Source organism: Lissotriton vulgaris, chromosome 1_1, assembly GCF_964263255.1.
Source record: "Lissotriton vulgaris chromosome 1_1, aLisVul1.2, whole genome shotgun sequence".
Classification (NCBI taxonomy): Eukaryota; Metazoa; Chordata; class Amphibia; order Caudata; family Salamandridae; genus Lissotriton; species Lissotriton vulgaris.
Window position 1 is genome coordinate 2143101443 of NC_141685.1, and position 24088 is coordinate 2143125530.

At 46.6% G+C, this 24088-nt stretch overlaps 1 protein-coding gene across 1 annotated transcript in view; it reads right to left on the reverse strand.

Annotated features, from left to right (window-relative positions):
- Window positions 1-4114: 4114 nt before the first annotated feature.
- Window positions 4115-24088, reverse strand: part of EFCAB6 (EF-hand calcium binding domain 6) — an 846383-nt gene continuing 826409 nt past the window's right edge. The window contains exon 30 of the mRNA XM_086922295.1: window positions 4115-4787. Coding sequence (XP_086778421.1) covers window positions 4665-4787 — 123 coding nt within the window. The 3' untranslated portion in view covers window positions 4115-4664. The remainder of the gene's footprint in view (window positions 4788-24088) is intronic.

The following is a 24088-nucleotide window of genomic DNA, read 5'->3' on the forward strand; positions in this document are numbered from 1 at the left end:
TCTCCCTCTATTTCATTAACTGCATTGCCGCCTTAGGGTGCATGAAGTCTCAAACTTTATTCTCAATTTAGCTGGGTATTATATGCTGTAATCCATGTTGAGTTCACATAGCTTTTTCATAGCTGGAATGATAAGACTCTTCTACTTGTTACGTAAAATCTAGGAACAGGGAATCTAGGCGTAGCATCCCCAAATCTCAAGAATTGCGAAGAGCTGTACTTCGATCTCTGCAACTCAACAATCTGGCAATGATTGGTCTCGGGCTGCCCCTGGAACTGGACGAGCCTCCAGAGAGCGATGGGCGTGCTCCACAACAAAAATATCTGTCTCTGCCCAATAATTCTGTCAGCACTCGCTCCAATATTGCTCCATATTGTTAATGTTGGTCGATTCTGCTATGACAAGAATTCTGATGTTATGTCTTCATGATCTAGCTTCTTAGTCCACAGCTTTAGACTGGAGCAATTTTAGAAGTTTGTCCATTGTTTTGTGCACTGTAGTTTCCATTTGCAGTGCGTCTTCTGCATTTGAGACCCTCTGTTCAACTGTGCCCAGCCTTTCATTGTGTTTGTCTAACCTTTCTGACATTAAGTTCATTCTAAAAGTGAGGGCATCTATTTTACTATAATTTTTCGATAAGCTTTGCTGCATTGTTCGCAATATGTGTTTTAGGTCTGTCTCAGCTAATGGCTCTGCATCATCAGACGGCGCTTCTGCCTCTGAGGTGCCCGCTTCGCTGGACCTGGGGGTCTTGCATAATTAAAACTGCAGCTCTGATTGTAGCATGTCTGGCTTGCTGATCTTGCAAGCCTATAGGGGAGCCCCTCATCCGCCCCTCGACATTAGTGGTTACCTCAGGCCTTCCTTAATCCATTCCCCAATGTTCTTGTGTGAGTTCTATGTCTTTCCAACAGTCTATCTATGCCGTAAGTCACCCTTTAAGGCTGCGTGTTTCCAAGTTCCTTGGTAGGGCGCACCTATCATACCTGCCCCTCTATGCGGGACGCAGTCCTGATATGTTTAATATTTCTTAGGCTGCACTCTGCGCGTACTTACTCCTGCGCTCAGTCTACTAGCTCCTCTTAGTGCTATACTGCAGTGTGCCTCTCCCCACTTGTTTGTCGGAGTCTAGTCTGTCTCTGGCACCATGAACACCAGGCCAGACAGCGGAGCAAACACTAAGGGGCCTCCCAACGCCACACCCAGGTTGCAGGACTGGTCTGTTGCTTTGCAGTCTCTCATTTTCACCTGGGTGTCAATCCATTTCCAGGAGCCGCCCGAATTTCTCTACATGCCACGACTCCGCTCCATGTCTCCATACAGTTGTCATAGGCTGGCGCCGGGTCCCCCCCCCCCCACTTCTCCGCTCCTCACAGACCCCGTTCACCTCAGCATTGGCCTCACGTCTCTCATCGGCTTTCGGATACCTGGGGGATGCCAATCTCTGGGGTGATCAAATATCAATGCAACCCCAGGTCTCGCTTTGTGTTGTTTGGAGTTATCTCTGCTGTGTCGCTAAGGCGCTGGCCGGGCCCGGGGACTCCTTGCTGCTATTTCTCTCCGCACTTTGGGACCGCCTCCGTGCGCAATGTGGAGGCTGCACACACGCTACTGACGATAGGCCTCCGGAGCGCCAAGCAGCATTCAGTCACTGTGTATGCATTATTTTTCAGGTGCACTGGCTTCTCTGTCACTGCCTCTCGCTCCCTCTACATCGCCAGGATTTTGCTGGACGGTGGCGACGGCTGTAGGAGCTCCTCTCACTAGCTGTCATCTTGGAGTCAGGCAAGCTCCCCCCCGCTCCACCCCTCCCCACAAGCGTGGGATTTTATCACTAGTGGACTCTTAACCGATAGATTTTCCTCATGCTAGTGTGAGAATCCATGATATTTTAGATTATTAACCATCAGTGCAGTGGCGGCATGCATTTCATCGGTGCTGCAATAGAAGCATTCACTGGTTGGCCTGTGCATTGTGTGCACATTTTGCTAGTGGTTAAGTACACCCAGAGAGTACATTTACAGCATTTATGTAATGTGCAACTTTTCCCTCTGGCGGTGTGACAGAGGAGGAGAGTCCCAAAAAATTGTAGACTACTATTCTGACATCCTAATTTTAAATAAGGCTATACATTTTTGTATACATGCTACCACAAAATATCAACATAAAAAACTGCAAGGAGATGAACACTTTCCAAATATTTTTATTTAAATGTCCAGTGCAAATATAATTAATCACAAATATATCTGACCCTTAAAAAAATGTGGGACTGCTCGTAGTCATTAAAGATAGCACAATTTTCTTAAGAGCTAACAAAAATATGGATACAGTTTTTGCAACTTTACCTAATTAAAACATGTATTAATAGTGGTTGGATGAAACTATTTTTTTTAAAAAATGTAATTGCATCCACGTGACCATTTGACATTTTACTGCTCACTCTTGTTTTTAACTGATTGTTACTTTTTTAGGCAAATATTGCCTCCCTCTTCCTGCAACGCTTTTTAAGTTTTAGGATGTATCTATCACTAATGTAAATGCACCAAAAGCATGATGCACTAGCATTAGTTATCAGAAAGAGAAACCAGTGTTAAAGATGTAATATCAAAACACTTTTTACAGTGCTGTGAAAAGATGTAAGAATCGATGCAAAATCAACCATCAAAACTCACAGTTTACCTGAAATATTAAGCATGGATGACAGTCGGTTGATACTGCTCCTCCTCGTCCTGTACCATAGCATGATGGGGATATGCTGGCTTTAAACTGGATGTGATCAGATTGACCCATGCAATATTTGCCGTTTTTGTCACAATGTGCTTCCAGAAGTGCTCAACTAAACATTTACTTTCCTTGTTTGGAAATTCACTGAGTATTAACAAAATGACATAAAGCATCTGGAACTTATTTTTTTAGTTTAGACTGGAATAACCTTGTATCCACATAGGAAAATATTCAAAGACAAGCATCACTGAACTGGCAGAGTTTTAATTTCCCATAAAATTTAAATCGAGACCAATTCTCTTCGAATTTGTGTCAGGGTTTGAATCAAACTTTAATTGATGGCCTCAGTTGATGGAATGAACCAGAAAGTCTGGGGAATGACTGCTCTATCACTGAACTCCTCTCTGACACAGCTCTCAAAGGAATTGAGTTTGAGGTAGGCGTTGGCTGGTATATTTTGTGATGACCTTGAGAGAACACAAAGTTCACCCCTATAGTTAAACCATAAACTATATAATAAAAGGGAATAGTTTTATGTTTTAGAATTATTTCAAAAATTATTTCTCTGAAAGACTTCCTATGAAACAGCAATTTTGGGTAGACTAGTGATTCTTGAGCAGTGTCACAAACTAGCATGATTATAAAAGAACAAATTGTGTAAAAAAAAATAAGCAAAAAAGCAATAAATAGTTAATAAAAATTAAATGAGAGAATAGATAGGTATACTGAAGACTACAAGGCCAACACCAGCAAAGCGTATGTAAATCTGAGGCACTGTTGTACATCTTAAGCTAAACCAACCTGATGACACCCTTTTATGTTAGGTTTCCCTGAGCTCACTAATTGCCTTCACCAAAGCTCCCTTACCATTTGGTGTTTGGAGCTGGGTAGAAAACATGCCAGAAGGTCCACTACAAACCTGCTTCTGAGTAGAGTTTCTTTGACATTTGTTAGGAACTAATGCTTTTAAATGCACTTATGCAACACATTATAAAGCATTAGGGCATCATTGGCGCAGAGCCCAACAGGATCATTTCTCACTGTAGTAAGAGTTAGGTACGTGAACACGCCTTTATAGCTGCAATTGTGTGAATTACTTTTATGTTTGTAAATGACGCCAATTGTACTGGATGTAGGAAAACAGGACTTTAATGGCTGTTTCCTAGAAATCTAGAGAATGTTTTATTAAATTGGCATACCATGGAAAAGAGGTAAACATACTTTGCAGGAATTCACACGTGTGTTTCCACTGCTGCTCCATAACAATTGATCTCTTCCAATGAGACAACTGGGTTTAAAAAAGTCTGGCTAGAAGTACAAGTTCTCCGTGTGTCTTTACACTGGTTGGACAGTCAACTTCGACATTAAAAACAAAAGAGTACAAATGGAGTTAACAAAGATATAACGGCTTATGTATTGTAAGGTAACACATGCAGGATATTTTAAGGAATAAAAGCTAATCTATTAATTTAGTATAACAAAGTATGATTATTCGCAGGGAACCATATTGATCTTATAGAAGCAAACAACTGGGGTTTTTACAAATGATGGAAAATGTGGTTCAAGAGTTATTCAGACAAAAATAAGTGCTGCACATATACATTACTTGTACGCATTAATATTCTTAAACATTCGTTTTTTTAAATTATCCTATTAAGTTTTGTATTAGGAGTTGGCAGCAAAATGTTCAATACGATTTTTGCATTGATTACTTCGATTGGAATAAAGTGAAGAAAATCTTAGTACTGTGCACCATTTGTGACCAACACAGATCGTTATTGAATCGAAGTAACGCAATAATATTAGGATTTAAAACAACTGTAGAAGTTCATGAGATTTAGCATGAACAAACACAATTGCCCTCATTTTTTCTCACATAAAAATCTGTTGTTGTTTGAAGCGTGGTACATTTCCTGAATGCTGGAACAACATTACAGCTACTATCTTATGAATGACCGTAGGAAGTCATTATAAGGTATTTTCAAAGTTAGGTCTTTGTCATAGTATCCTAAAATGTGAAAGAACTCGTCCTCCGACAAATTAATGCTGTACTGTCGCAGAACCTGCAAATGAAAAAAACCAGCATTATTACTCAACACAAAATAGAAATTGCATACAAAAAAGGAAATCCCTAATAACAACAGATCTCTTGTGCACATGGTTTTCACACATGAATATGTTTGATATTGCACTGTGATCTCAGAATGTACAGACCCCCAGGATACTGTGGCATTGATTAGCTCATTTTGAGGCACAAAAATAGAAATGTTTCTGCATGCAATTGCAGCTTTTTCCAAAATATTTGCGGCAGTTTATGTTACTTGAATGTATTCCTTATTATCCTCAAAAATGGAAACTGTTGCCTCAGAGTATTGCTCTTTGACACAGAGAAGTTTTTTTTCCATAGTTTTATAAAGCGCAACCTTGACCCAAAGATATCAGGTATCAGAGCGCTTTACATGAGCACCAGTTTTGTTACACAAGGACACATTCATTTTTGTTAGCCACAGGGTGATTCAGTGATTTGCCCAGAATCACAGGACGTTGAGCGTTGTTGCCGAGACTCTAACCAGATTCCCCAGCTTCGAGGTCGACCGCTCTAGCGGTTAGGCTACATCCTCTCCCCAAGTTTAAAGTAATTAGTATTAATTCTGTGCTATACATTACTAGGTGTTAAGTTCTAATGAACAGATCAAGCAAGCACAATTGTACCTGGCTCCTGACCACTTCTTCTTCCCAACAGAAACAAATCCTGCCAGGGTGTGGGTAAGTTGGTGCCTTACAGGAGTGCTGCTGATTGCTCAACTGTCAGGAACCAAGTGGTGACTAACAGCAGGATCCTTGCTAGGGTGTGCAGCCTAGGAAAGCTAAGGGTAGGCATCCAAAGAGGTGGGTGAAGTGCAAGGTGCAAAAGTCACTGTTATTCTGAAAAAGCAATTCATCTGCAAGAAAGCAAGGGATTGAGCCTTGGACGTCAGCCAGAGAGGGAGAGACCTCGCTACACTGCGCTAAAATACAACTTATCATTCTGATTTGATAATACCTGGCATGCTCTACGCTTTCATCTGGAATTAGTCCAACATAAGACATGTGGGCGGCTACTCGAGCCTTAGTAGGGCTTTCTTGAACCGCTTGTTCTACACTAGACGGACCACCTGTGCCTTTTACCTTGGAACTACGCTCACAGTGCCGCCCATCACCCTGCATAAGACCCTGTGTGGGCGAAACGCGTTGGCTGTCTAAACTGATGCAAATGGGGCACACTTGAAATAAAGAAGCCAAGACTGCAATCAACGACTCTTGTGTATCTACCTGTACATCTTAAATCGTACTGCATGCTTATATTGCCTCTCATCCTTCATTTTTGCATATTCCTATATATGGTTAAGTGGCAGCTGACCATTTTAGGTGGGCAATAACTACACGTTCGTGACCAGATAGTGCAGTTCTTTATTACCTGGCTGCCTTTGTCTACGGTGTATCAATCAATCTGCAAGAAAGCACTAACTGCCATGGCAGTGCAGATCTCAGTTATCTTGAAAACATCACACTTTGCAGCACGTGGCATGACTTAGATTTTGAGAGGTTCGTTATTTACTGTTCACGTCTGAAATCGTTTCTTATATGTATTTGTTCTGCCATAGACGTCAAGTGTAACTCATCAAGAGTGAGACTGCCATATTTGGGAATTAGGTTGACCTCTGACTCTTGGCAGATTTGATGTCAAATATGGAGAAGACAATGGCGCAGCAAAAGCCCCAGTGCACATCAGGAAAACGGGCCTGTGGATGCTGGTTGGATAGAAATAATGAGCAATGAAGCGCCACTGTTCCGGCTGCAAAACTTATAACTTTGTCTAATAGTCTCTGTGTGCAATATCATTTTTAGTTTGAAGTGTGATCATTTACGAAAAGTTGCAATATCTGAAGTGTGATATTTCCTTAGAGTGAATGGGGTCGTTTGAGAAACTCCTCTTGTGTACAATTTCCTATTTGTATTTCCTATTACCTTTCCACTCATTCCCAGCAGCCATCCCACTACCTCCTCTCTACTGTATCTTCCTCACCATTTCAATGACCCTCTTGGCTTCAGCAGCTCCATTTTCGGATATTACAAGAGCAGCCTCTCTGCGCCTCAACTCACTCTTTGTCCCACGGCTGCCACTCTACTCACCGTCTAAACTCTGCTCCAAGAAGCATGTTATGATGTGCTTCATGTCAGCAAAGAAGCGAATGTGATTAAATCTCCATACACGTGTGAGACTGTGTTTAATTACACTTCTGTGAGATTATTTTGTTTCATTTTGGGTCTGCCATTAGCCAAGACCTTTTGAGTTTACTAAAATTATATGTATAATATACCATTATATGGGGCTATCAGTCACCCTTCTTCATCCGTTTGTCTGTTGTGTCATTCACATTTTCGATCAGCCACTACAGCATATAACATTGGGTAAATGGTTAGTCCACTACAGCCATTGGCTAACTTCACTGTCATTGATAGCATTCTTCAATTTCATTAGAAGCTAATCTACACACAAAGTAGTATTTTGCAGTAAAAAAAGAAAAGATTTTTGCTTTTAGCCAATGTTTTGTATTTTACACTGGCACATACCTGGCAGCTATCGCAACACTACTGTTTTCGTTAAACCATGACAATTAAACTAAATAAGCATTTTCAAAGCCAAGCAGGCTGTCAGACATGCCAAATCTATTGACTTTTGCCAATACTTGCTTCCTTTTACGCGAGCAGCAGCTTACATTTTTTTGTGGTTAATTAACAAATTGCAAATTTGTGAAATGCCGAAGTCTCCCTAAAAAAGGTGGTTAAATGCAAAGTAAAAGGTCTCTTTCAATTTTCTAATTTCCAAGTATGCCCTCCTCTTCGTTCCTCAGCTGCAAATAAGAGACCATTGAGGGTCTAAAGGTAGGACAAATCGTTACCCATGGGATCATATTGCTCTCTTTGCTTAGCTTGTTGAGTGCCAGTCTCTCACCTCTTGTTAAATTAACTTTTAATCGGTATGAGTTAGATTGGCTTTTATTTTCGTATTTATCCAGATCGCCCAATACTAGATTGTGGAAAATATAAATGGGATTCCCACCTGACAGGGTTGGTGTCCATTTGGACTTTGTCTTTAAACCACTGGGGATTGTGGAACTTGGGTCAATTTCTAAGTCTTGTAGCAGCATGTCTATGCTTAATGGAGGATCATCCGTGTCGGTTATAGACAGAAGAAGGTGCGTCTCTTTAATCTCATTGATGGTCTGACTGTGTGAGGAATTAATGTTGTAGATACTCATTGTATTGTCAGTGTTGGTGGACATATGTGCAAAATGTTTTTTTAGTTTGAGACCTCTGATGAATTTGAATAAATCGATTTTGGATCTATACAGTTCCCTGATTCATGGGGATTAAAGCTGAGGCCTTTGCTTAAGAGAGAAATCATGTTTTTGGTTAGTGGTGTGGATGATAGATTGATCACTTGAACTTCCTCTTTGTCTGCTACTGTTTCTTCCCATCTCCCGCTCTCAGTTTCTTCTTGTACTGGTTCCGGCTCTTTTCCCTCTGCAGGTTTTTTGTCTCCTGTAACCTTTGGTTTTGACACTAAAACCTACCATACACAGATGTGTGCAGAGGACTTTTTTCATAGTATATGTGTGGGTCAGGTGTTGTTTTCATTGGGTTTGTTCTCCCCTGACCTGCTTGCACCGTACATTCACTGGCTACAATATAGACTTTCGAACGCACATGCTAGAGCGCCATCACTTCCTGTAATTAATCTAAACCCGTCACCGATACACACTAAGAAATACAGTGCCTGGGTGACCTTCAATGGGAAAAGGGTAGAGGCTCTCAGAGATACTGGTGCCAGTGTGACCTCAGTCCGGTGTCACCTGGTCTTTGAAGAGCAAGTAGTCCCTGGGGCCTTCCACCAAGTAGTTGCTGTGGTCAACTCAGAGCACCAGTGAATGGTGATGCAGGTACCCTTTGAATGAGGGGGATTCAGATCCCTTGAGGGTGATTGTGAGCCCTACCATGCCTGTAGATTGTCTTCTAGGTAACGGCCTGGAGCAGTCCTTATGGAAGGAAGTTGAGCTCAGGTGTACCTTGTAGATGCTTTGGTTGCCAGAGTGGGCATGCGTGCCCACTTGGTTAATGGCGGGTGGAAAGGGTGATCAGAAGGACCTGGAGCCTGAAACAGTGGCCCAGGTTCTTGGAAAGATAAAGGGCAGGGAGTGTAGGAAACCTGCCCCTGAGGTTCCCACGGTCTGGGAAGAGGCTGACCTTGAGGGGGATGCCCCGGTACCTACAGGGGAGCAAGTAGCTGAACTGGAGGGTTTATCTGAGCTGACCCATTGTCAGCAGGAAGGTGGTCCCACCAAGTAAGAATTCTGCAGGCAGCAGAAAGACTGCCCTTCCCTGGAAGGTTTGCAGCAGCTGGCTGCAAACAAGGCAGCTGGTGATCAGTCTGGATCACAATAAATCTACTGGGAGAATGGTCTCCTGTACAGAGAGCCTAAGGTCACTGAGTCTGGGTCAGCCCATGTGCTGGTGGTACCCCAGCGCTTCAGGACCTTCTTACTGGGTTTGGCTTATGACATGCCTTTGGCAGGACATTTGGGGCGAGGCAAGACCTGTTACAGGCTTTTCACCCACTTCTTTTGGCCCCAAATGTGAAGGCAGTCAGATGGATATTGCAGGTCTTGCTAAACTTGCCAGGCAAGTGGTAAGAGTGGGAGGAAGGGTAAGGCTCCTTTCCAACCTTTTCAAGTTGTTGGAATACCTTTTGAAATTGTTGGAATGGACATTGTGGGGCCACTGGATCCCAAGACAGCCATGGGCAACAGGTACATCCTGGTCTTGGTGGACCATGCCACAAGGTACCCAGAGGCAATCCCTCTCAGGACAACCACAGAGCGAGTGGTGGGCCAGGCGTTAAAGGAGATCTTTCCCCACATGGGTTTCCCCAGAGAGGTGGTTTCTGACCGTTGGGCCGGTTTCATATCCAAGTATATGTGGGAGGAGTGCGATGTAACCTAAAAGTTCACCACTCCTTACCACCCACAAGGCAATGGTTTGGTGGAGAGATTCAACCAAACCTTGAAGAGCATGCTCAAGGGTCAAACAGAACATATGAGGCATAAGTGGGGCATCCCATTGTCATGCCTTCTCTTTGCATACAGGGAGGTACCACAGAAGTCTCTAGGGTTCAGTCCCATTGAGCTTCTGTATGGGCACTGTTAGACCTGGCATTTCTTGCCATGATTACCCCTGACTTTTTGCCTCTACCTCCTCTATTTTTGGTGCTGTGATAGATTTTGTTTTGCCAAATTAAAGGCTTTGGACACTTTGCCACTGCTAAACAGTGTCAAAGTGCAAGTGCTCCCTGTATAAAGTATAATGGTAATTGGTTGTCCATGATTGGTATATTTGCCTTACTAGTAAAGTCCCTAGTAACGTACACTATGTGTGCCAGGGCTGGTAATACAAATGCTACTAGTGGGCCTGCAGCACTAATTGTGCCACCCACACAAGTAGCCTTAAAAAGGGAACGCAGGCCAGCCATTGCAGAGCCTGCGTGCAGTTTGCTAAACTGCTATGTTGTTCTGGCAAGTGCACCCACTTGCCAGACCTTACACTTCCCTTTCTATGCACTTCAGATGCCCCAGAGATCAGGCTGTGTAATCCATTTTCCAGCCTATTTTCCCAAAGGCTTAAGATGGAAAGGTGAAGTTTAGTATGCCTGAACTCACAATGTAATAACACATCTTTCTATGAAGGTGGTTTTTGCACTTTGTGTTTATAAGCCACATTTTTAGAAGTGTCTGGGTTCTTGTGCTCTAAACATTTCTGTGTGCCTCTGCCTGGTTGTGGATTGACTGTCTGGATTTGAAAGCGATAGGGTCTGGGGAATGTCTTGACCCAGGGGAGGAGGTGAGACAGCAACAGGCTGACATGCACCTGGAGTGTAGGGGTAGGAGTAGCCCCTAGAGGTGAATAGGCCTGTGCTGCTGCTATAAAACAATTGTCCCATCTCCTGCTGAGTGATTGAAAATCCAGACCCCCACTAATCAAAGGAAGAAGGTGTCACTGGCAGGGTGGCACCCAGAACTGGTTTGAATAGGAGTCAGTGCCCCCTGAAACACAAAGACTTCAAAGCCATTGAGGGGTATAACTATGAGAGCTGAAGCACCTGAACGTTGGAGAATGGCTTGTTAAAGATTGAACAAGACTGGAGCTACTTCATGGTCAAGAGGAATCTTTGCCAAGGAAGAAACAACTGACGAGACTGAAGGAAAGGACTGACCCTTGCTGTGTGTTCTGGGGCTGGCCTGCAGTTTGCTGGTTTAACCAAGGAAAGGCTAAAGGGACTTTGCTGTGTGCTGTGTCCCCCTGCTTGAAAGGACTTTGCTGTGTCCTGAAGTAATTTATCCCCAAGGGCCCGAGGTGAGCTGGCTTCCTGTTGCAGAAACACAGGAACACAAAAGTTTCCAGTAGAGTCTCAGCGGCGCTGTGTGTGCGTGTGCTTTGTGCACCGTGAGAACTTCGTGAGGATTTGCCTTGTTATTGTGTGCACAAGAATCCAAGTAAGTCTCATCGACGCTGTGTGCGTGTGCTTTGTGCACTGTGAGACATTCGTGAGGATTTGCCTTGTTATCATGTGCAACGGAATCAAAGTGAATCTCATCGACGCTGTGAGCTTGTGCTTTGTGCATTGTAGGAGGAGACAGCATGCCAAGGTCAGGTGAGGTGTCAAGACCACTGGCTTCCCCCAAACCCTCTACCCAGTCTGGATCATAAGCACACTCCTGTGCTAGAGGGTCCTCAGACCCCTCCCAGTCCTCCCCTTCCTCCACAGTCTGTGGGACAGGCTGAAAATAAGGAGGAGGGACATGGGGCAAAAAGGGCCCCACCGTGTCTGGGTCAGGGCTGAACCTGGAGACAATGTCATCCCGAGGAGCGGGCAACATCGGTGCTGGTGCCGGTTAGAAAGGCGCCGGGGGAGGTGTTATTAGGTTACCTGGTGTTGACCAGGGTCCAAACCCGGATCCCAGGGGGTCCTGTGGCATCGGGGCCGGAGCCGCCGGCGACACTGGGGCCAGAGCCATTGATGATGAAAGGACAGGAACCCAAGTTGTGCCCGCAGGCCCGTAGGCATGCCGGCGGAGCCAGATGGCCCAAAGAGTTGGGCCATGGTAGCAAGAAACTCTTGCACCTGAGCAGGCGTCGCAGACGCACCCGAAAAGGTAGGTAGACCGGTGGCGATGTCGCGGGGGTGGCATCACCCGCACCCTCAGCTGCGACGTGTGAAGGGAAGTCAGAGAGCGACGATGCTTCTTCAACTTCTTTTTGGAATGCTTCGACTTAATTAACCCAGAGTGCGAAGACTTAGATCCAGAAGAATGATGGTGACGGCTCAGCGACTGGTCCCTCGACCTCCCGCGGGACCGGGACCTCGAGCTGCGCGGAGTCGACTGCCAGACTTCCAGCAAGCTTCGGGACCGCTCCCTCAAAGTCTTCGGTGCCATGGCCCTGAAGTTGGGGCACAACTTGGGGTCATGGTCGCGCCCCAGGCAGTAGAAACACATCCGGTGTGGGTCCGTCACCGACATCATGCTGTGACAGTCCCCACAGATCTTTGAGCCGGGCATCCCTACAACAACAGGAGTCGATTGACTCTAAAAAATGAGACAAAAGGCCTCGAAAAACTCAGTCAAAAAGTGACTGAGGGTACTAGCTCTTCCGGATCTGTGCTTGCTGGTGCTGAAAAAGAAAGAACTGACATCAGCATGCGTGGGCGTGTCTAAGTAGCTCCAGGGACGTCATCCCGGCACCAACGACGCCAACGACACACGGGGAGCCGCACAACGACGCCTATCAACGTGCAGGGGTACTACTGACGAAAACATTTTGGATCCAGTCTGACGCCTGGGGGTAATTCTAAGGTAAGGAATCTATCACAACGTATTTCTTTCAGATGCATATCTGTTTATATAAAGTTTATACTTGTTTTTATAAAACTTGTGTGGGGTCTATTTGTGGCGTCATCAATGGGTTGATGTGAGCGTGGTTGCAAATACCGTACACATTTGCCTTGAAGATAAGCCTGGCTCCTCGTGCCAAGCTACTAAGGGGGTGAGCAGGGCTAACTCAGAAGGTGACCTTCCTTTCCCAGACGTGGAACCGCGGGTCCCTATTTTGCCTAAGGTACCTACCTCAGCCAACCAGGGATCCAGGGTCTAACATTTGGTGGTCAGCGGTGTGGGATTTGAATGTGTATTTGCAAATTTACTCATAGTGATTGGTGTACATCACAAGTTTAGGGCAGACCACAACGCAACCACATATTGTGTTCTTGATTTGTTGTTTTTTTATTTTTGAGCAACCTGTAAGCCACACGTCATGTCTCAGGAGTGAAGTAGCCAGTGAGGCTGCAGAATTAGAGTTCAACATTGAGGCATTGCTTACCTACAAAGTTGATCAATTGAGGCAATTCTGCAGAGCTTTGGGGTTTCCCATGAAAAGTAGCGCCAAGAAGGAGGAGCTGCAAATGGCCTTGAGGGCCTTGTGGGAAGCCAGAGGGACTCAGGAGGCGGGTGATGTTGAAGTGGATGAGGATGACCCAGGAAATGGATTTGGTCCACAGTATTTGCCAGTGGAAGGATCAGCTTCAGGAGCTAGTAGTAGTCATTCACTGAGGAGTTTTTCACCAGAGGAGTTGAAGGAAAACCAAAGGGTCAGAGAGCATGAGTTGGAGGTTTTAAAACTTAAAACTCAAGCAGAGGAGAAGAAGCTGCTCATTGAAATTGAAAAGCGAGCAGAGGAGAGCAGGAACGCTCTCGCCCTGGAAGAGAAAAATATTCTCTTAGGTCATCAGTTAAGCTTGAGGGACCTGGAAATGAAGGTTAAACAGGCCAAGACCAGTTCAAACGGTGGCAGCACACAACCAGTGCCAGTGGGGAGGCTGTACATTCCCAAAGACGAGGTGAATTATTACCAGAGGGGTGATGATATTTATGCGTGGTTCATAGCATATGAGATCGCACTGAGGATGAATGAGGGGCCTGAGCATTGGGGGGGCAGGCCTCTGGAAACTCTTTGAGGCTTCTTGGAGGCATGTCTTACCCCATTTAGAGAGGGCGGGAACCCTGACCTATGCCAAAAGTAAGGAGTCTCACTCCTGAACAGGCTCACTCCTGAACAGTACAGGCAGAAATTCAGGATCTTAAAAAAACTGGAATCCAGTACTTGGGTTGAGTGTGTGAAGGTGTACACGTGTGCACTGAATGGTTGGATGAAGGGCAGCAATGCAACTGATTTTAAGAGCTTATGCGATGTAATTAGTTGGGAGCACTTGAGTAGTCTGTGTGTTCCAGAGCTGCGCCAGCATCTTTTGGATAGTAAGCTGACCGATCCACCACTGGACCAGTACCTGAGTCCACAAGGGGATTGGAGGTACCACTACCAAAAGTGTACAGGGTCCCCCGCAGAGGTTGGGGGAGGACAAGGGTAACCACAAGTGGTTCTCTAAAGGGCCCCAAAGTAGTTCCCAGGTGAAAGGGTCCCAGTCCTCAAAGGCTAGGAGGGCCTGGCTCTATAAGTGCAAGCGGGACAACCAAGGTCCTCCTACCTATTACTTCTGTAAATAAATGTGTCATATTTCCCCTAGATGCCTCAAGAAGTCATCTGCACCCACTGGCGCTCCAGCACCAGGATTAGTGAGTGTAACGTTGGGGGAGGAATCGAGTCCTTGGACTGGGGAGGAGCAAGCAGGTATGACCCTGGTCTCATTAGGAGATCAAGAGATGGTCCAGGTAATCTCTCTGCCTGAGAATACTAAGAAATACAGGCAGTGGGTGACCATTAATGGAAGGAGGGTGGAGGCTCTGAGGGACACCGGAGCCAGTTTGACATCTATCAGGTGTCAGCGGATGTCTGAAGAGCAGGTAATTCCTGATGTGCTTCACCCTGTAGTTGCAGCAGACAACTCAGAGCACCTCTGCAAGATGGCACTGGTTCCCTTTGACTGGGGTTGGGGGTCGCAGGTTCCTTGAAGGTCATTGTAAGTCCATCCATGCCTGTAGACTGTCTGCTGGGGAATGACCTGGAGAGTGCCCCCTGGAAGGAAGTGGAGCGCCAGGCGCATTTGGAGATGTTGGGTCTGCCTGAGTGGGCTTGTATGACCACTCGGTTTATGGCAGCCAGTAAAGGTATTCAAGAGGACCTGGAGCCTGAAACAGTGGCCCAGGAGCTACGTAAAGAGAAGGGGCAGGGGGCGCAGGAAACCGAGCCCCACAGTTGTCACAGTCCAGGAGGAGGCATCCTTTGAGGGGGTGCCCTGGAACATATGGGGGATCAAGTGGCTGAACTGGGAGACCTGCCTGAGCGGACTGAATGCCAGCAGGAGGGAGGGCCCTCCAGGGAGGAATTCTGTGGGGAGCAGAAGAAATGCCCTTCTCTTGTAGGTTTGCAGCAACAGGCAGCAAACGAAGCAGCAGGTGATCAGTCTGGATCACACTTGATTTAATGGGAGAATGATCTCCTGTACAGTGAGTCTAAGGTTTTTGAGCCTGGGTCAGCCCGTGCTCTTGTGGTACCCCAGCGCTTCAGAGCCTTCTTACTGGGTTTGGCTCATGATGTACCTTTAGCAGGATGTTTGGGGCAAGACAAGACCTTTGAGAGGCTTGTCATCCACTTTTACTGGCTTCAAATGCACAAGAGTTCTGATACTCATTGCACGACCTGTCAGACTTGCCAGGCAAGTGGGAAGAATAGAAGGACATGCAAGGCTCCCCTCCAACCTTTTCCCGGTAGTCAGCACCCCCTTTGAGAAGGTGGGCATTGACATTGTGGGGCATCTGGATCCCAAGACGGCCAAGGGCAACAGGTTCATCCTGGTCTTGGTGGACCATGCCACGCGGTATCTGGAAGCCATCCCTCTCCGGACAGTTACAGCCTCTGTGGTGGGGCATGCACGGATTGGGATTTTCCCCCACGTGGGGTTCCTCAAAGAGGTGGTTTCCGACAGGGGTACTAATTTCATATTTAGGTATAAAAAATCTCTGTGGAAGGAGTGCGGTGTAACCTATAAGTTCACCAAGCCTTACCACCCCCAGGGTAATGGTCTGGTTGAAAGATTTAACCGGACCCTGAAGGGCATGATTATGGGTATTGAGGAACCCATGAGGAGTAAGTGGGAAATCCTATTACCATGCCTGCTGTTTGCTTACAGGGAGGTGCCACAGAAGTCCTTGGGGTTCAGTCCTTTTGAGCTCCTGTCTGGGCACCCTGTGAGAGGACCCTTGAGTTTGGTGAAGGAGGGCTGGGAGAAGGCTCGTAGTTAACCCTCCCGCCTTTCCCCCCAGGGTGTATATAGCTAAATGCTGGCCTTCAGGAACCAAACTAGGCATTTCAGGCAACTCGCTTAGGCGAATCTGGGAGTCAGCCAGGAAGAGATGAAATGGTGGTACGACCAGAATGCGACTCTGGTTGAGTTTCAACCTGGGAAAGAAGTGTGGGTGATGGCGCCAGTGGAGCCTTGAGTGCTCCAGGACAAGTGGACTGGGCCTTATGAGGTGGTGGAGCGCAGGAGTGAAGTGACCTACCTGGTTGACTTCCGGTCTCTTAGGAACCCTTTGAGGGTCCTCCATGTGAACTGCCTCAAACCACGCTTTGAGAGGTCTGAGGTGACCATGCTCTTGGCTACAAATGACGGGGGGAAGAGGAGAGTGAACCTCTTCCTGACCTCCTGTCAGCCAAGGAGAAGGATGGGTCGGTGGATGGGGTGAACTTCTCGCCTACCCTAACCCGGAACAGCTGAGGGACAGTCATCAGGTATTGGGTCAGTTTGTCTCCCTGTTCTCTCTGACCTCAGGAGTCACCCATTGGTGTGTCCATGATGTGGACACTGGAGACAGTCTGCCTGTAAAACACAATTTTTACAGAGTAGCTGAAAAGGTCAGGGCCAGCACGAAAGAGGAGGTTTCTCTTGCGCTAGATGTGATTGAACCACCCAGCAGCCCCTGGGCTAGCCCAGTGGTCCTTGTGCCAAAAGCTGCTGCGCCTGGTGCCACCCCATAACTTCGGTTCTGTATGGATTACTGCGGGCTCAATGCGATCACTAAGAATGACACTCACCCCATCCCCAGAGCTGATGAGCATGTGGATCGGCTGGGAGCTTCCCAGTACATTTGACTTGACATATGGGTACTGGCAGATTGCCTTGAGCAAGGGGACCAAGGAGAGGTCGGCATTCTCAATGCCAGAGGGTCACTACCAGTTCAGTTATGTCCTTTGGATCGAAGAACGCCCCTGTCACCTTCCAGAGACTGGTTAACCAGGTGTTGAGTGGGCTGGAAGAATTCAGCGCCGCCTACCTGGACGACAGTTCCAGTTGGGGGGAACATTTGCAAGACCTCGGTGAAGTGATGAAGGCCTTGCAGAGGGCAGGCTTGACTATCAAGGTGAGTAAGTGCCAAATAGGACAGGGTTCTGCGGTGTACTTAGGACACCAGGTAGGGAGAGGCCGGTTGGCACCCCTACAGGCAAAGATTGATACCATTCTGGCTTGGGAACCCCCCCAAGACCCAGACAGGAGTGAGAGGCTTTCAAGGATTCACTGGGTATTACAGACGGTTCGTGAAGGGGTATGGCACCATTTTTGCCCCCTTGACAGAACTGGCGTCAAAGAAACAGCCCAAGAAGGTGAACTGGACTGATGCCTGCCAGATCGCTTTTGATTCCCTGAGGATTGCCATCTGCACGGCACCTGCACTCAAGGTACCCGACTTCTCCAAGGAATTTGTAGTGCAGACTGATGCTCTCACAACTGAACGAAGAGGACCTAGACCAGCCTGTAGTCTTCCTTAGCAGAAGACGACTACCCAGGGAACAGAGGTAGAGTACCATAAAAAGAGAAGCTTTTGCTATGGTCTGGGTACTGAAGAAGCTAAGACCCTACCTGTTTGGGACTCACTTCCGGGTTCAGACAGACAACAAGCCCCTCAAATTGTTGATGCAAATGAGGGTTGAAAAGCCAAAACTGTTGAGGTGGTCCATCTCCCTACAGGGAATGGACTTTACATTGGAACACCATCCTGGCACAGAACAAGCCAACGCTGATGGTCTGTCCAGGTTCTACCACCTTAGTGAAGAGAACTCCCAGGAGTTTGGGTAGTTCTCCCTACTTTCAGCCGTAGGGGACATGAGTTAGACTTGACATCTTTTGACATGTTTACCCTGTCTTTTTGTTTTCTGAACTCACGGTTTTGTCTCTGATTTTGCTGGTTTCGTGTCTCTGCGCACTTTCTCATTTTTGATCAGTGTTAAAGTGCAAGTGCTCCTTGTGTAAATTGTGTTATGGATTGGTGTTTCCGTGATCGGCATATTAGATTTACTATTAAGTTCCTAGTACAGTGCACTGAGTTTGCCAAGGCCTGTGAATCAAATACCACTAGTGGGCCTGCAGCACTGATTGTGCCACCCACAGAAGTATCCCTGAATAGGTAACCCAGACCTGCAACTGCAGGGTCTGCGCGCAGTTTGTAACTGCCATGTTGACCTGGTAAGTGCAGTCACTTGTCAGCCCCTAATCTTCCCTTTTCTTACATTTAAGTCATCCTTAAGGTAGGCCCAAGGTAACCCTGTGGGCAGGGTGCTGTGTATGTTAAAGATAGGACATGTACTGGTGTGTGTAACATGTCCTGGTAGTGAATTACAGTGCATTTCATTTTCAACAATGGAAAGACTATCTGTCTCATAGGGTAGAATGAGAGTTTTACTTATAACATCTTATAAGCATAACTTTCCATTGGGACATGATAGGGCAGTATGTCTGGATTTTTATGTTCTGTGTTGGAAAATACCAGTTTAGAGAGAAGGTATTTTTTTGCTTAGTCATTCTATGTGCCTCTGCCGGGTTTGTGGATTGACTCTCTTGGTTTGGAGTGACATGGGCCGTGGATGTGCATTCTCTTCCGACAGCCACTGGGGGGTTGAGATGTGTCCTGGCTTTCTTGGATGAGTCAGGGCTGGGCTGATTAGACCTGGGCTGCATTTAAAGTAGTGGGAGGAGATTACCTTGCACCTGAATGGGCCTGGTATACTGTGGATAATGCGGTCTCCACCCTTGCCAAGAAGCTGGCCCAGAAAGGGCCAAATTGGTTCGGACTAAGCACAGACACTCTTTTCCTCAGAGGACAAAGGAATTTTGAGTATAAATATTGGGGCCCAAAACTTTAGAACTAGCTGGAATCAAGGAACTTGCCAAGAAGAAGAGCTGGAAGAGCTGCTAGAAGGAGTACTGCCGCTGTTGCTTTGTTGGGTTGGCCTGCAGTTGCTGCTTCTGCCATGGGCAGTGAAAGGACTAGACTGAACCGAACTTTATTAACTTGTGCTGAGTGTCTCCAAGTGCTTGAAGTAGAGCTTGCCTCCTGTTCTGAAGTCTCAAGGACGGCAAAGACTTCACCAACGACTCCTGGAACCGCTGTTTCAGTTTCCACAGAGAAAGGAAAAGTAATCAACTCTGTCACCAACTCCATGCCCTGAAGGCACGACAGAGTGCACTGCCACATCTCACACTGCAACCCTGGTCTTACCGATGATGACGACCGCCGATGCATTCACCAAGCTGCTGCTGGCACCGTGACCTGTGGGCACCGCACTCCACACGCCTCTCTTCACTTCACCGCCCTGGTCTCACCGCAGCCGTCACTGCCCGCTGACCGCAACCAAGTTGACCGCAACGTGGCTTGGGGGCACCGCTCGTAAGTCACACGATGCACCACCCTGTCCCACACTGCAGTCGGCACCGACCAACGGCAGCTTCCCGCAACCGGCTCTGACACCTGCACTGTGATCTGTCAGCACCGTAACAAGCACTGCCTTCACTCCGCACCGCATCCCTGATCTCACCAACGCCGCAGGATGACCGCCACCGCCGCTGCCTGCACCGCATCTTGAGGGCACTGCACAACGCGCCTCTCCGCTTCACACTGCAACAGCGACAGTTGCCACGATTGGCCCACACCGTTTCTACCGCAACACAAAAGGTACTATTTACAAGTCTGTTGACACCCCTGACCGACACGGTCAGATGGAACTGTTGGATTCTGTTGTTTACAGCTCCGCAGTAGCACTGGACAGAGCTACCGACTTCAAGGAACTGTGTTTTTCAAGTATTCTTGAAAAGTGCATATTTTTTCAAAGTACTGTATGTTGGATTTTTGTTGTTTGATCTTGTTTTGGATATATAAAAAATATTGAATATTTTTCTAAACTGGTGTGGTGTCTTTTGCAGTGTTTTCACTAAATTCCGGTTGGTTAAGTGCAAATACTTTACACACTGCCTCTGAGATAAGCCTGTGTGCTTGTGCCAGGTACCAAGGGGGTGAGTAGGGGTTATTTTAGAAGTGTATCCCCCTTACCCTGACTAGGAAGAAGGGTCCCCACTTGGACAAAGGTGCAAAACCTTGCCAACTAGAGACCCCCATTTCCAACAGTCATTAAGGAATCTGCGGCTAGATCCTTTCTCTACCAGATAATGCATTACCAAAGGTAAGTCACTTGTTTGTATGATAGAACCATCTAGCCACAAATTCCTTACTTTAGAATCAAATGCCAAATGTCTCAAAGGAAGAACTACGGGACTCCGAAGAAAACCTCTGGAAGTACCATTTAAAATCACTGCATCCAGATGGATTGAACATTACTTACAATACAACATGATTACTGCATATCTCAAGAGCACTCAGTACTGCATTGATTCCACATTCCAAATGGAATCTTCACTCATGATGCTTTGTGAAAATTCAGTTGTGTCATCTGTACAGCCACTGAGCAAACCATCTTGTACTACCTAAGGCCAAATCCTGGGGGCAATGTAGATAATTAAAATGGGGGTCCCAGAGGGCCACCCAGCCCCGGGGACCGCCACCCCTGGGGCTTTAATGTTATGAATGCGGGGGCGCCCGGGGACCGCCACCCCAGGTTTAAAAACCTGTGTGGGGGGGCTCAAGCCCCCCCACACGTCCCGGGGACCGCCACCTCCCCAGGGCACTACATTTTTTAATTAGGGGGTCCGTAATGGACCCCCCAGCCCCGGGGACCACCACCGCCCGGGGCTTTTAAATGTTGGGAGGGGGTCCTGCCCTACCATTGCACACTGCTTTGGTTTTTGGAAGAGAGAGCAGGAAACCTGCTCTCTCTTCCAAAAACCAAAGACAATTGCTTTTCTACATGGGGAGCAGCATGTTAGCTGCTCCCCATGCAGGATGCGGGGAGCCGGCTGGGACCGTGGGGTGATTGGGGACCCCCCCACGGCCCCCAATGAGGAGGGCCAGCCCCGGGGGATGGGGTCCCCGGGGCTAGTAGTGGCCCAGGAGGGGGGCCACACGGCCCCCTTCACAAAAAAAAACTTCACAAAAAGATAATTAAAAACGGCCCTTGGGGATGGGGTCCCAGGGGCCATAGGAGGCCACAGCAGGAGGTCAAGGCAGCCCTCATCCAAAAGATATATATATATTTTTTTAAAGGTCATGCCCCGGGGGATGGGGCATACTGGAGGTACCTGGTGGGCTAGTTGGCCCACAGGGGACCTCAGGATTGAAGAGGAATTAATTCCCCAACTTAAAACACGCCACAGGGTGTGTTTGCACAAATGTCACATCAGGCCCCGCCCTCTACCTTCACTATTGAGCAAAATATTCCTCTAAAATCAGCCGAACTACGAATTCCGATTTACTCACCTGTTATCACGAGAGACCTCAGTGCTGCATCTTTGAGCCCAGTACGGACCCTGAAAGTATATCTAAACGTATTTACCAGTAACTTGTATTCCCTTCCATAGGAATCTATTGTGTGATTTTCACCAGAAAAGTTTCTGTCTATTTTTGAAACGTACCAATATTTGTCTAAAATCAGCCGAACAACGAATTTCGATTTACTTACCTGTTATCAGGAGAGACCTCAGTGCTGCATCTTTCAGCACACTACTGATCCTGATAAGTAATTCTAACAGTACTTACAGTAACTTAATTTCCTTCCATAGGCTAACATTGACTGGTTTCACTTGGAAATTCTTCTAAGTGTGGAGTTTTGGAACTTTAAAAAATTTATCTAAACTCAGCCGAACTACGAATTCCGATTTACTCACCTGTTATCAGGAGAGACCTCAGTGCTGCATCTTTCAGCCCACTACTGATCCTGAAAAGTAATTCTAACCATACTTACCAGTAACTTGAATTTCCTTCCATAGGATATCATTGCCTGCTATATAATATATATATAAATTAAAAAAATATCAAATAAAAAAAACAAATATTACAATTTAAATATTTTTTAAAACATTTTTTTTCCAATATATATTAAAAATATGTATATATATATATAACAATGAATACAGTTCAAAATTATCATTTACAAAACCTTTGAAATTCACTGAAAAAACCATAGGTTTCAACCACGTTATAATTAGGGATTATTTATTTATTTACGTAATTTTTATAGCGCAACAATTACCCTGGGGTGTCTCGGCGCTGTGGAGCTACTGGGGTCAGCCATCCTCTTACTGGTTAAACAGCCATGTTTTTAAGAGCCTGCGGAAGCTCATCAGATTCGGGGCGGTTTTGATGGGAAGTGGCAAAAGATTCCAAAGTTTTGGAGTGGCCACAAGGAAGCGCCTGTCTCCCCAGGTGGCCGTTCTTGTACGTGGCACAGGGAGGAGACTGGTGTTGGCCGATCTTAATTGCCTTCTGGGAGTATACAGCTGAAAAGCTTCGGTCAAGAACCTGGGTCCTATGCCATGTACTGCCTTATATGCAATGCAGAGGGCCTTGAATTTAATACGGCTCTCAACTCTCAGCCAGTGGAGCTGACGAATGCCAAGAGTGGTGGATTTGCGGCGAGGAATGTTTAGGAGGATCCTGGCAGCCGCATTCTGGATGGATTGCAGCTTCGTTATGACACGCTTCTGGGTGTGAAGAAAGAGAGCGTTCTCATAATCGATTTTAGAGAAGACTAAGGTAGAAATACGGGAGTGCAGAAATAGGGGAGTAGAAATCTCCCAGCTTTACTGTCTGGGTACGGTTTGCCAGGAAAGATGAAATAAGATCCTTGGCCAGACCGTTTATCCCCAGGGCTGTGACACGGTCGACTAGAGTGACATGGTCGACCGTGTCAAAGGCTGCTGACAAATCCAAAAGGATGAGGACAGCTGCCCCTCCCTGATCCAAGATCGCCCTGATCTCATCAGAGGCCTTTATCAAGGCGGTTTCTGTTCCATGCCCTTTCCTAAAACCAAACTGCGTTTCGTCGAGAAGTTGGTGGGTCTCGACGAACTCTGAGAGCTGTCTATTCATCAGGAATTCGCATACTTTGGCAGGAAAGGGCAGGCACGCAATGGGTCTATAACTGACGACGGCTGTAGGGTCTAGGGAAGGTTTTTATAAAAGGGGTTTTATAACAGCCTTCTTCCATATACTGGGGAATTGGCCTGTCTGAAATGCAGTATTGCAGATCTCCATAAGGGGGCGTGAGATCACTTCTGTGAGTTTTAACATCACAGAAGGAGGGCAAGGGTCCAGAGGGGAGCCCGATTTGATGGTGGAAATGAGTTTAATAACATCATCATGTGAAGCGGGTGAAAAACATGGAAAGGATTCATGATTGTGGTGGAAAAGTGCTTCTTTCACAGTACCGCTTCTGTGTTCAGTTTTGATATCATCTTCAAATGAAGCATATATATCTGCCACCTTTGTGGTAAAGAAAGTGGATAATTCATTACAGAAGGTCTGTGAGGGCTCAACTCCAGGGCCAGAGGGGGGGGTGGACAGGGTCGTGACAACAGAGAACAGCTCTCTGGCAGAATTAGCAGCGGTCTTAATTTGCGCCGAGAAAAAAAACGTTTTTTGAGCCAAAAGCGCCTTTTTATAAATCGTAAGGGCATCTTTATAAATTTGTCTGGCTATGGGGCAGTAGGCTTTCCTCCAGCGCCTTTCTAGATTCCTACAGTGTTGGCGATGAAGTCTGAGATCTTCATTATACCAGGCAGCCGAAGGAGATACTCTGTTAGGTCTCGTGAGTTTCTCTGGGGCCACTAGATCGGCGGCACTTTGGATCCAATCCTGGAAGTCTGAGGCTGATAGTGCAGGAGTATTTCCTCCCTGAGAACCAGAGGAGGCCAGGGAATCTAGCATCTGAGGGATATCTGCGTTTTTCCAAGCACGAGTCCCCACCCTAGTTCGGGGCCTGGGAAGTGAAGGGTACGCGGTCCGTATATCTAGCTGAAATATAATAGCCCTGTGGTCTGACCACGTGATGGGAATAATGTCCAGCACAGAAATGTCAGGATCATTAGTGAACA